This window comes from Uranotaenia lowii, chromosome 3, assembly GCF_029784155.1.
Source record: "Uranotaenia lowii strain MFRU-FL chromosome 3, ASM2978415v1, whole genome shotgun sequence".
Lineage (NCBI taxonomy): Eukaryota > Metazoa > Arthropoda > Insecta > Diptera > Culicidae > Uranotaenia > Uranotaenia lowii.
The window spans coordinates 369,795,737-369,808,164 of NC_073693.1; the positions used below are offsets into that span (position 1 = coordinate 369,795,737).

The window sequence follows — 12,428 nt, forward strand, 5'->3', positions numbered from 1 at the left end:
ACGCTTGCCGGGAAATCGTAACCCTCGAAACAGTGGTGTAGTACCTACTAGCGCGTTTCTAACGTATCTCAATCGGGGAGACATCACGACCCTATGTATCCACTAGTAGTTAGCCTCAAGTCACAAATGCTACACATGCTTGTAGTAGTGCTCGCTCGTTCTTAAAGAACGCAAACGACTTTTTCCGAGAAATGTCGTGTTATAGTTTTTTTTAGTTTTTCAATGATTCTCGAACTCTTCTATACCTATCGTTATTTCGTTGCCAAACTGATCTGTGTTACACCGTTATTTGATAAGTATCTCTTAGCGTTGTTATTAAGTTTTGTCATTTTTTATTTTCTCAACCGATCATTCTTGTTAAGAATTGCCAAAGCGAGTTATTTATTTTTATACCTGAAACGATTAGTTTGTTTTGTTCTAGTAGGTACCTAGAGTTAAAATTGAAAGAAAGAAACACTCGAACGTGTGTGTACCTTAAGCCACCGGAAATGCTATTAATTTACTGTTTAGTTTGTGTTGTAACATTCTTCAAAAAAAACTGGACCTTTCGTTTGCTGCAAACACGTAAGCTATGTTTTTCTTTTACTTTCGTTTTTTTATACGTTAACTTACTTACCCCCTACTAATATTTGTTCTCTTAACAAACTTTAAAAAAATGTTTTACTGAAATGACGCTAACGCAGGCTTTGGAACTATTGATCGTAGAAAGATGTTGTGCAAATAGTTACTTACCATATTGTTGTTTTTTGAAAATATGTGTATCAATAATAATTAATTCTTCAGTAGCATTTCTAGAATAATTAATTTAAAGTTTTTAAGTACTAGGTACATAATTTTGCTTCTTCAATAAAGCACTTATTTTTTGTTAATTAATCAAAGGACATCAACTTTACAATACAAAGTATCTTTCAAGTCCGCTCAAACTTAGTAGCTACCTAAAGTTTAAAGTAAAGATTACACAGGACAAAAACTAACAATATGGTACTGTTTAATGAAGCTAATCATAACGTTTTCAAAAGCGCATCTGGTCAAAAAAATTAACCTTTTTCTATCTTCTAGCTAATCGACATGTACAAAGTTGATGAGGAGGAGTACAAAATGATCAGCAAGTTGGAGTTCTACGCTTAAATCCACTCCTGTAGCCCAGTTGCAGAGCGCGACGCGAGGAGTCGAATGAATAAAAAAAACATAAACTTTATACCCAACCAGAAGAACTGAATTTTTATATAAACAGGCCGCCCGCCCTTATTCTTCTCTGCAAATCCAGGAGGTGGATAACAGGAGAAAGAACAAAAGGAAGCGAAATACTATCTCGTTAATTAAACTTTTAGAACTAAAGTAACTGATTTAGGTTGATAAGCGCAAAAACAAGGAGAAAACAAGAAACTGTGGAAATATTTATGGATCACACATATAAAAAGAAAAACATACTGAACGTGTATATGATGAGTACGAAAACCCCATATATTTTAAGCAAATGTTAGAATGAAAAGATAAAACAAAATCTCCATTATCAAACTTAGTGGTAAAGAAGTATGTATCAATTTGAACTTGAAGAATCTAGGCAAACCACATAAACGGTGAAGATAGAAAATATTATACTGAACTAGAGAGTATTAACTACTTACATTTATCACTGAGATAGAACCCTTTTAGGAAAGAGCAAACGCAAAAGTGAGATTAGTTGTTGTTTTTAGTAACATTTTTTTTCCTATGAGGAAACTTTAAAGGGAGAAAAAAAAAACAAAGGGAAGAGTGACTTTTCACCCAACCCGACGATAAAAGTCCATGAGGGATAGTTTTTAAACGTTGCAAATAAGAATAAAAACATACATTTAATACTATGAATCTAATGAAAATGAAAGGGAACAAAAGAAATTTTTGCTATAGAGGAAAGAATCAAATTGACTAGTAATCGCAGGACAAGAATTAAGTACTATATCAATGCTATTAAAAATGAGATGAAGAACAGTTATTGAGTTAGAAAGAGAATAGTTTTATTTTGCAGTTGATGTTAATATAATTAAACTTTTTCCTGATTTTATCAAGAGAAGTTTTTGTTTATGTTTTCAGCTTCTGATAGATGTTGATTGTTATGTCCATTTTCTTTAAGAAGGTCAATTAGAAATTGCATAGGATAATTTATCTAGCGCCCCCGTTGTTTAATTTTACGAATAGATTGGATAAAAATCTAATGGAAGCAATCCCTTTAGCTGCATTTTCAGGAAGCAATCAAAGCTGTTTTTAATTGTGGAAACTAAATATTTTATCCAAGGAAGCTCGTCGTGCGTTCAGATAAACGGATGGCACGTAAATATTTATGAACATGATAACCCCAAAGTATATGCATTAAAAACACACATCACAAAAAGTGTATATCGAAGAACAATTTTAAATCCACTAATTCAAAATGAAACAAGTAATAAGCAAGACGTATTTAAACAGTTGCAAACTAGACATACCAAATTTTAAACAAGTTACTGAAAAAATGGGAAACCAAAACTATAATATATTTAATATGTATAATGATCAGATAGGACAACAACAGTATCATTTACTATTAAGCGAACAGAAAATCCTTCTTTCAAAAACTCCCCCCTCCCTCAAAACGCAGAATCACCTGTCCTTACTTCCCGCAGTAGGATTCGGTGTATCGAAAGACAGAAAATGAACTATAACGCCATGTTACACCAACTTTCACTTAAGAAATAATCAATTTCATCCATCTTATTCATAAACAAATCTCGATACATTTAAACTACAACAAGAATCATGAGTGCCTATAAAAAAAAACAAATCAAACCCTATACTTTTTTATCAACGAAGAACAACGTGGCGGTGAAATTTCCTGTTTCCCATCAGAAAATATCTCGTGTCATTTAGAACCACACAAAAAACACAATGCAAGAATGTGAGAGAGAGAAAGAGGAAAATCAAGTGTGGTTAAGTTCACTGCTTGACAAAACAACTAAATAGTACGTTCGTAGTCGAATATAAAACTATAAAAGTCATTCAACGAATCTCTCCTCCAAAGTTCACAATTGCAAAGAAAGAAACAAACTAAACTAATAACCGTTCTCAAAGAGAAAAACACACAATTAAAAAGGAAAAAAGGAGAAAAAACAAAAAAACGTATGTTTTCTAGTCGTTACTTTTTAAGATAGAAAAAAACAGCAACAACAATGTAATCATCACAAATTATGAACCAAAAGTTTAAAAGCAATCGTTTCATTTCCTGTTTTCCGAATGAATGGTTGATACTACCTATATCCCAGAATCTTCCTTTGACAGCATAAATCCATAAACATATGGATTGAAATATGACAAACGATTGTAAACGAACTTCAAATCCAGTATTTATGAACTCATGTAACTCCGAGCGTTAAAATTCGAGGTCTCCAATCAAATACAAAAATCAATAAGTAGAGAAATCCGGTTTGATTTTGTGATTAAATTTAAAAAATATTTACAAGACCTATATAAAAGAAGAGAAAACATCAACTTACTACACACAACTCCCACACATAATACACACGATCAGGCTCTATGATTACTATTAAAAAGTTCATCCACAAGTTACTGGTGGAATTCCGTCTCGGTATGAAAATTGTAGTGACGAAAAAGCTTATAAAACACAGATTAATAATTAGAAGGAAAAAATAAACATATATAAACGAATCAATCACCACACATCACTGACGAAGGTGTTCATGTGTTTTAACTGTTTCTAGTAGAAGATATCACTATTCCATTGTCGGAACTTTTGTCGATATTTCTTATTTACTTAAGGTTTTATCTCTGATCTTCCAACGTAAATGGCCGAAAAAAGGATCTCCACTGTTGGCGATCCAGAGACCGCTTCTTCTGATATCAGTCAAGATTTTGTCGACATTTCCAATTTCTGCGGCTAGGCTTCGCCTCTTCTTCGCCATTGGTAACTGCTAGCTTACGATTCGAAATAAAGATTTATACATTCTTCCGAAGACATCGGCCAAGAAAGCCAGAAATCTCCCCCTTACAAGAGTACAAGAGTAATCCGAATTGACAGCCAGATGTTCCGAAGACCCGTAAAAGCAAATCGAGCCTTCCTGAACCAGGTTTCGTTGGCGTTCGAAATAAATTTTTGGCATACGCTTCCATCGACTTGGTCTTTCAATATCGTCAGCCAGATCAAGATCGTTCAGCTGCCCCGTTATTGAAGGGTTGCACTTCGTCGGTCCTCTAACGTCGGTCTACATTCGATCGATCCAGTCAAGAGCTACTCCATTACGAAGGCCAAAATAAAGTGTCATAAAATACATCCTTACCACACTTCCGCGATTGTCGGAATCGGATTGAAAAATACGATACGAAGTTTGAGCTGATATTTCGATATCTCTCGAACTTTTTTGCCGTCGCGAAATGTCGTACCTACAATAAAATGGATTGGGAGCTTGCCGAGCCTTATTTTGTTCAACTGGCTTTTCGATGCGTGCTCAATTCTGACATTCGCCTTCCAACGCAAATTTATAAAATCGTAAAGGACCTTTCAAGTCTTGATAATTTTTGTATGATTCAATAGAGGAACTCATTCTTAAACTTTTTGTTAAACAGTGTAAGTTCCACTGAAATTTATAAAAAAAAATTTTGCAGGACTTAAAGGTTAAAATTTAGCTTCGATCAATGCCTTCTACGCATGATCAATGGGAGTTAATAAATTCTGTTATTAACACAAATTAGCTTCAGTTATCTTGAATCTGATATTAACTAAACAAGTATCCCAAGATAAATGAAAATGTGACTTTCGAAGCGAATTCAGAACATGATAAGCTCAGCATTACTATAACAATATATTCAAACACTCACTAACGAACCACCATTTCCGATTAATTCAAACTTCGAACGCGACGACGTTCCCGATACAATGAGAATCGCTGAACTGTAGTGAAAAAGATACAACATAATTGTTAATGTGAAGTTAAAAAAAAATCTTAGTTGATTATAGACTTACTATACGGATCGAACCTAATCAGCTCCAGCTTGTCGGCCAAACGTTCACGGATTTGCGTGAACTGATGTCCGCTCACGGCACTTTCCATCAGCACCAGGATATTTCTGAAAAACGGAAGTTTCAATAGTTTTCATTTTGCTTCGCTAATTTCAGAATGGTTTTACTTACTTGCTTTTCGCTTTTTTTAATAAAACATTCGTAAGAAACATTTTTAAAAGGCTGATAAAATTCGTGAGAATTGCATAAAAGTGTGAGCCCGCACAGCCTGCAGTTCAAACAAAACCAAATGGAACCAAAATCATAATAAAGCAAACGCTTGGCCTAACGCGGAAAAACGCTTCGAATTTGACAGTTGACCTGAAAGCCAATACCACACCGGTCACATTTTCTGGCATTGTTTGTTTAAAGCCGTTTTTCGTTGCAAGTTCTAAATATTTTACAATTTATGTGCCTTAAAACGGAACAAAACAAGGTATAACACAAATTTAACTTCTTTTTTTACCTGCAAGGATATGTTCTAATTTACATTTTCCAGGTATGAGTAAAATGCCTTCGATTTTCGACACCCCACTTCCGGCTGAGCCGAAGAAACAGAAAAAGCGAGTCAACGAGTCCGGAGAACCGGACGGGGCTGCCCAGAATGAAAAGCAAGCGAAAAAGAAGAAAACTACCGAGGGCGGCTTGTGTCAAGTTAGGAACAAAACGTTTTCATAGCTAGGAACAAAACATTTCAACCACTGCTAGTCAGTTTTGAAATATTTCACTAGACTAGCGCCATCTATGATTCGCTAGAATAAGCTCTGCTATAATGTTTTTAAGCTTTATTTGGAACCGACTTATACGTTTCTGTTATTGTTATTGGATAGAATTTTTATTAGACATAACTAATGAACTGAAGAAATACTTCTGGGGCCCTTCAGATACCACGCGGACAGAAAAATGAGATTTTTGACCCTCTCGTCTCCCACCGTAGACAAGCGAAGACAATTTTTCCAACAAAAAAATTAATTTTAATGTTTGAAAAATGTTGTTCAAAAACCTCGATAAACTCGTAGCCACCCGAACAACCCAGTATAGGAGGCACTACCAGAACTAGGGTTAGAGGCGAGTTATAGGGTTTCAAAGTTCAGTATGCAGATTTTTTGTTGAAAATAAAAAAAAAATGCAATTTCAATGTTTGAAAAATGTTGTTCAAAAACCTCGATATAAACTCGTAGCCACTATATCAGGAGTGTTCTAGAGACTGTCCCGAACAACCCAGTATAGGTGGCACTACCAGAACTAGGGTCAGAGGCGAGTTATAGGGTTTCAAAGTTCAGTATGCAGAATTTTTTTAAAAATGAAAAAAAAATGAAATTTCAATGTTTGAAAAATGTTGTTCAAAAACCTCGATATAAACTCGTAGCCACTATATCAGGAGTGTTCTAGAGACTGTCCCGAACAACCCAGTATAGGTGGCACTACCAGAACTAGGGTCAGAGGCGAGTTATAGGGTTTCAAAGTTCAGTATGCAGAACTTTTTTGAAAATAAAAAAAAATGCAATTTCAATGTTTGAAAAATGTTGTTCAAAAACCTCGATATAAACTCGTAGCCACTGTATCAGGAGTGTTCTAGAGACTGTCCCGAACAACCCAGTATAGGTGGCACTACCAGAACTAGGGTCAGAGGCGAGTTATAGGGTTTCAAAGTTCAGTATGCAGAATTTTTTTGAAAATGAAAAAAAATGCAATTTCAATGTTTGAAAAATGTTGTTCAAAAACCTCGATATAAACTCGTAGCCACTATATCAGGAGTGTTCTAGAGACTGTCCCGAACAACCCAGTATAGGTGGCACTACCAGAACTAGGGTCAGAGGCGAGTTATAGGGTTTCAAAGTTCAGTATGCAGAATTTTTTTGAAAATAAAAAAAAAAAATGAAATTTCAATGTTTGAAAAATGTTGTTCAAAATCCTCGATATAAACTCGTAGCCACTATATCAGGAGTATTCTAGAGACTGTCCCGAACAACCCAGTATAGGTGGCACTACCAGAACTAGGGTCAGAGGCGAGTTATAGGGTTTCAAAGTTCAGTATGCAGATTTTTCGTTGAAAATAAAAAAAAATGCAAATTCAATGTTTGAAAAATGTTGTTCAAAAACCTCGATATAAACTCGTAGCCACTATATCAGGAGTGTTCTAGAGACTGTCCCGAACAACCCAGTATAGGTGGCACTACCAGAACTAGGGTCAGAGGCGAGTTATAGGGTTTCAAAGTTCAGTATGCAGATTTTTTGTTGAAAATAAAAAAAAATGCAATTTCAATGTTTGAAAAATGTTGTTCAAAAACCTCGATATAAACTCGTAGCCACTATATCAGGAGTGTTCTAGAGACTGTCCCGAACAACCCAGTATAGGTGGCACTACCAGAACTAGGGTCAGAGGCGAGTTATAGGGTTTCAAAGTTCAGTATGCAGATTTTTTGTTGAAAATAAAAAAAATGCATTTTCAATGTTTGAAAAAAGTTGTTCAAAAACCTCGATATAAACTCGTAGCCACTATATCAGGAGTGTTCTAGAGACTGTCCCGAACAACCCAGTATAGGTGGCACTACCAGAACTAGGGTCAGAGGCGAGTTATAGGGTTTCAAAGTTCAGTATGCAGAATTTTTTTGAAAATAAAAAAAAAATGCAATTTCAATGTTTGAAAAATGTTGTTCAAAAACCTCGATATAAACTCGTAGCCACTATATCAGGAGTGTTCTAGAGACTGTCCCGAACAACCCAGTATAAGTGGCACTACCAGAACTAGGGTCAGAGGCAAGTTATAGGGTTTCAAAGTTCAGTATGCAGAATTTTTTTGAAAATAAAAAAAAATGCAATTTCAATGTTTGAAAAATGTTGTTCAAAAACCTCGATATAAACTCGTAACCACTATATCAGGAGTGTTCTAGAGACTGTCCCGAACAACCCAGTATAGGTGGCACTACCAGAACTAGGGTCAGAGGCGAGTTATAGGGTTTCAAAGTTCAGTATGCAGAATTTTTTTGAAAATGAAAAAAAAAATGAAATTTCAATGTTTGAAAAATGTTGTTCAAAATCCTCGATATAAACTCGTAGCCACTATATCAGGAGTGTTCTAGAGACTGTCCCAAACAACCCAGTATAGGTGGCACTACCAGAACTAGGGTCAGAGGCGAGTTATAGGGTTTCAAAGTTCAGTATGCAGAACATTTTTGAAAATAAAAAAAAATGCAATTTCAATGTTTGAAAAATGTTGTTCAAAAACCTCGATATAAACTCGTAGCCACTATATCAGGAGTGTTCTAGAGACTGTCCCGAACAACCCAGTATAGGTGGCACTACCAGAACTAGGGTCAGAGGCGAGTTATAGGGTTTCAAAGTTCGGTATGCAGAATTTTTTTGAAAATGAAAAAAAAAATGCAATTTCAATGTTTGAAAAATGTTGTTCAAAAACCTCGATATAAACTCGTAGCCACTATATCAGGAGTGTTCTAGAGACTGTCCCGAACAACCCAGTATAGGTGGCACTACCAGAACTAGGGTCAGAGGCGAGTTATAGGGTTTCAAAGTTCAGTATGCAGAATTTTTTTGAAAATAAAAAAAAAATGCAATTTCAATGTTTGAAAAATGTTGTTCAAAATCCTCGATATAAACTCGTAGCCACTATATCAGGAGTGTTCTAGAGACTGTCCCAAACAACCCAGTATAGGTGGCACTACCAGAACTAGGGTCAGAGGCGAGTTATAGGGTTTCAAAGTTCAGTATGCAGAATTTTTTTGAAAATAAAAAAAAATGCAATTTCAATGTTTGAAAAATGTTGTTCAAAAACCTCGATATAAACTCGTAGCCACTATATCAGGAGTGTTCTAGAGACTGTCCCGAACAACCCAGTATAGGTGGCACTACCAGAACTAGGGTCAGAGGCGAGTTATAGGGTTTCAAAGTTCAGTATGCAGAATTTTTTTGAAAATGAAAAGAAATTGCAATTTCAATGTTTGAAAAATGTTGTTCAAAAACCTCGATATAAACTCGTAGCCACTATATCAGGAGTGTTCTAGAGACTGTCCCGAACAACCCAGTATAAGTGGCACTACCAGAACTAGGGTCAGAGGCGAGTTATAGGGTTTCAAAGTTCAGTATGCAGAATTTTTTTGAAAATGAAAAAAAAAATGAAATTTCAATGTTTGAAAAATGTTGTTCAAAATCCTCGATATAAACTCGTAGCCACTATATCAGGAGTGTTCTAGAGACTGTCCCAAACAACCCAGTATAGGTGGCACTACCAGAACTAGGGTCAGAGGCGAGTTATAGGGTTTCAAAGTTCAGTATGCAGAACTTTTTTGAAAATAAAAAAAATGCAATTTCAATGTTTGAAAAATGTTGTTCAAAAACCTCGATATAAACTCGTAGCCACTATATCAGGAGTGTTCTAGAGACTATCCCGAACAACCCAGTATAAGTGGCACTACCAGAACTAGGGTCAGAGGCGAGTTATAGGGTTTCAAAGTTCAGTATGCAGAATTTTTTTGAAAATAAAAAAAAAATGCAATTTCAATGTTTGAAAAATGTTGTTCAAAAACCTCGATATAAACTCGTAGCCACTATATCAGGAGTGTTCTCGCTTATTTTGAAATACTCAGAGCCCGACTCCATTTTACTCAGACATCGCCGTTTGTATGGCGCGTCCGTCGCTTGATCTAAAACGACTCAGTTTTTCCGAGTGACGACTACTCAGATGACTCGAAAATTGACACTCAGCAAATTTGAGAACTTGAAGGCGACAACTGAGTAAATTTGGATCAGTTTTTGCGAGGCAGTCGACTTTGTTTGTTTTCGACAACAAATAATTGAGAAATTTATATGGTAAATGTAAATTTTTAACGGTAATCTAATTATCATAACGTCATTTTGATCATTTTACAGGGAATCGCGATGTTTTTTCTGTCGAATCCGAGGTGCGTAATAAAACATTCATCGAATGCGTAGCATATTTACCGGCAGAAAAGTCCAGGAACGAACTAAAACATCATCTCATCAAAAAACAGGCATGCAGTGGTTGCGTTGGTCAAAAAGAAAAATTTCCAATCCGGTAACGCAGAATAAAGTCCCGTAGGAGGCGTATAACCCGGCGGGGGACAAACAGAAAAATAAAATAGTTCAACATCAAGGATATTTTTTTAAATAAAGATTTATGTGCAATTTTTCGACTTGTTATTCATTGAATAAACAAATCCATCATTTTATCAACATTTATACAGGTTTTTACTTTTCTAGCATAAAAATTCCGGTCAAAAACCGTTCCGAAATCTTTCACGCATTCTGAGTAACCCCGACTCAGAAGTCGCGAAAAGGGCAGTTAGTCAGTTCTGAGTAAAGGCCGTTTAGTCAGAACTGAGTAAGTGCGGTTTTGGCGACAACTGAGTATCCGTCACTCTGAACTGAGTAGCTAAAAGTCAGCGAGTTCTAGAGACTGTCCCGAACAACCCAGTATAGGTGGCACTACCAGAACTAGGGTCAGAGGCGAGTTATAGGGTTTCAAAGTTCAGTATGCAGAATTTTTTGAAAATGAAAAAAAAATGAAATTTCAATGTTTGAAAAATGTTGTTCAAAATCCTCGATATAAACTCGTAGCCACTATATCAGGAGTGTTCTAGAGACTGTCCCAAACAACCCAGTATAGGTGGCACTACCAGAACTAGGGTCAGAGGCGAGTTATAGGGTTTCAAAGTTCAGTATGCAGAATTTTTTTGAAAATAAAAAAAAATGCAATTTCAATGTTTGAAAAATGTTGTTCAAAAACCTCGATATAAACTCGTAGCCACTATATCAGGAGTGTTCTAGAGACTGTCCCGAACAACCCAGTATAGGTGGCACTACCAGAACTAGGGTCAGAGGCGAGTTATAGGGTTTCAAAGTTCAGTATGCAGAATTTTTTTGAAAATGAAAAAAAATTGCAATTTCAATGTTTGAAAAATGTTGTTCAAAAACCTCGATATAAACTCGTAGCCACTATATCAGGAGTGTTCTAGAGACTGTCGCAAACAACCCAGTATAAGTGGCACTACCAGAACTAGGGTCAGAGGCGAGTTATAGGGTTTCAAAGTTCAGTATGCAGAACTTTTTTGAAAATAAAAAAAAATGCAATTTCAATGTTTGAAAAATGTTGTTCAAAAACCTCGATATAAACTCGTAGCCACTATATCAGGAGTGTTCTAGAGACTGTCCCGAACAACCCAGTATAGGTGGCACTACCAGAACTAGGGTCAGAGGCGAGTTATAGGGTTTCAAAGTTCAGTATGCAGAATTGTTTTGAAAATAAAAAAAAAATGCAATTTCAATGTTTGAAAAATGTTGTTCAAAAACCTCGATATAAACTCGTAGCCACTATATCAGGAGTGTTCTAGAGACTGTCCCGAACAACCCAGTATAGGTGGCACTACCACACACAAAATTTTCGAGGCCGGAAATTAGCAAAAATTTGCTCAAATTTGACCAGCTAGAAACTTAGCAATCAATTTAGCAAAATTATCGAACTGAAATTTTAGCAAACGAGAGAAAAAATTAGCCGCCGCAATTTTTGCTCACTTTTCTAGCAAAAACCGGTAGAAAAGAGCCCCGGATCTGAAATTTCAAAATTTATAGTTTTTTCTCTGCTAATTCGAAGGGAATGCTTGATCATTAAATAGAATGCACGAATAATTTCACTTTTAATTTATTTTCACATTTTTTCGGAAGTTCATTTACCACTTTTCGTTGAATTGAAAGTAATTCGTTCCGTTCCTGAACGCACCTTCCGGCAAGCGAAATGCCAAGGGCCGACCCTCATCAACGAATGCACCTGGGTTGTGTCGGATGCAGCGCGTTGACATGCCAGTTGTGGTCACTCTTTATTTCCAGACTGTTGCAAAAAGAAAACCGTCTATTTACCGGCAGTTGCAACCTGGTAGGAAAAACAAACAATTTGGAATTTCACAATCGGAAAATAGGTACACTTCAAGATCGGCCCTTACCTGTACGCATCCGGTGTCTATTTGACCACCATTTTTACGTTGAACTAGCCACCAAACGAACCGCAATCATCGAATTATCGGAACCGCACTGATCAATTCGATTTGTTGTTCTTCTCCCAACTGACGGCGGCTGCTTTATATGAACAAAGCGGCTAGAAAACCTTACTTTTACTTAAATCTAGCAAGATTAACTTTCTTATTACTAAAATTGAGTAAATTTAGTTTTTTGCTAACTCGAAAGTAAAAAAATATTTTTGCTAACGGAAAGTAACAGCGAATTTTTGCTAAGTGGAGCTCCGAAAGTTTTGTGTGCAGAACTAGGGTCAGAGGCGAGTTATAGGGTTTCAAAGTTCAGTATGCAGAATTTTTTTGAAAATGAAAAAAAAAATGAAATTTTAATGTTTGAAAAATGTTGTTCAAAATCCTCG

General features: G+C 35.9%; 2 protein-coding genes and 1 long non-coding RNA gene across 5 annotated transcripts in view; 2 read left to right on the forward strand and 1 right to left on the reverse strand.

The window, feature by feature from the left end:
* LOC129756576 (1-phosphatidylinositol 4,5-bisphosphate phosphodiesterase-like) overlaps window positions 1–3,699 on the forward strand; it is a 130,203-nt gene extending 126,504 nt beyond the window's left edge. For all 3 annotated transcript variants that reach the window (XM_055753484.1, XM_055753483.1, XM_055753482.1), the window contains exon 13: window positions 1,060–3,699. In XM_055753484.1, the coding sequence (XP_055609459.1) occupies window positions 1,060–1,128 (69 nt within the window). In that variant the 3' untranslated portion in view covers window positions 1,129–3,699. The remainder of the gene's footprint in view (window positions 1–1,059) is intronic.
* A 1,111-nt stretch (window positions 3,700–4,810) lies between these two features.
* LOC129757439 (39S ribosomal protein L33, mitochondrial) lies at window positions 4,811–5,322 on the reverse strand. The gene is made up of 3 exons (XM_055754665.1): window positions 5,159–5,322; window positions 4,991–5,094; window positions 4,811–4,918 (listed from the first exon to the last, which is right to left on the reverse strand). Exons 1-3 carry the CDS (start codon window positions 5,197–5,199, stop codon window positions 4,866–4,868), a joined length of 198 nt encoding a protein of 65 aa, XP_055610640.1. The 5' UTR covers window positions 5,200–5,322; the 3' UTR covers window positions 4,811–4,865.
* Window positions 5,321–10,189, forward strand: LOC129757441 (uncharacterized). Its single transcript, XR_008739703.1, has 3 exons — window positions 5,321–5,462; window positions 5,526–9,853; window positions 9,914–10,189. It is a non-coding gene; the product is annotated as an uncharacterized LOC129757441 (long non-coding RNA).
* Window positions 10,190–12,428: the final 2,239 nt, after the last annotated feature.

What these genes read in the sequence shown, in the direction of transcription:
- LOC129757439 (XM_055754665.1), bottom strand. Translation starts at nt 5,199, where the DNA reads ATGTTTCTTACGAATGTTTTATTAAAAAAAGCGAAAAGCAA. An exon ending in TTAAAAAAAGCGAAAAGCAA is followed by an intron (nt 5,095 to 5,158) that starts GTAAGTAAAACC and finishes TCCGTTTTTCAG; the next exon opens with AAATATCCTGGTGCTGATGG. An exon ending in GATTAGGTTCGATCCGTATA is followed by an intron (nt 4,919 to 4,990) that starts GTAAGTCTATAA and finishes TTTTCACTACAG; the next exon opens with TTCAGCGATTCTCATTGTAT.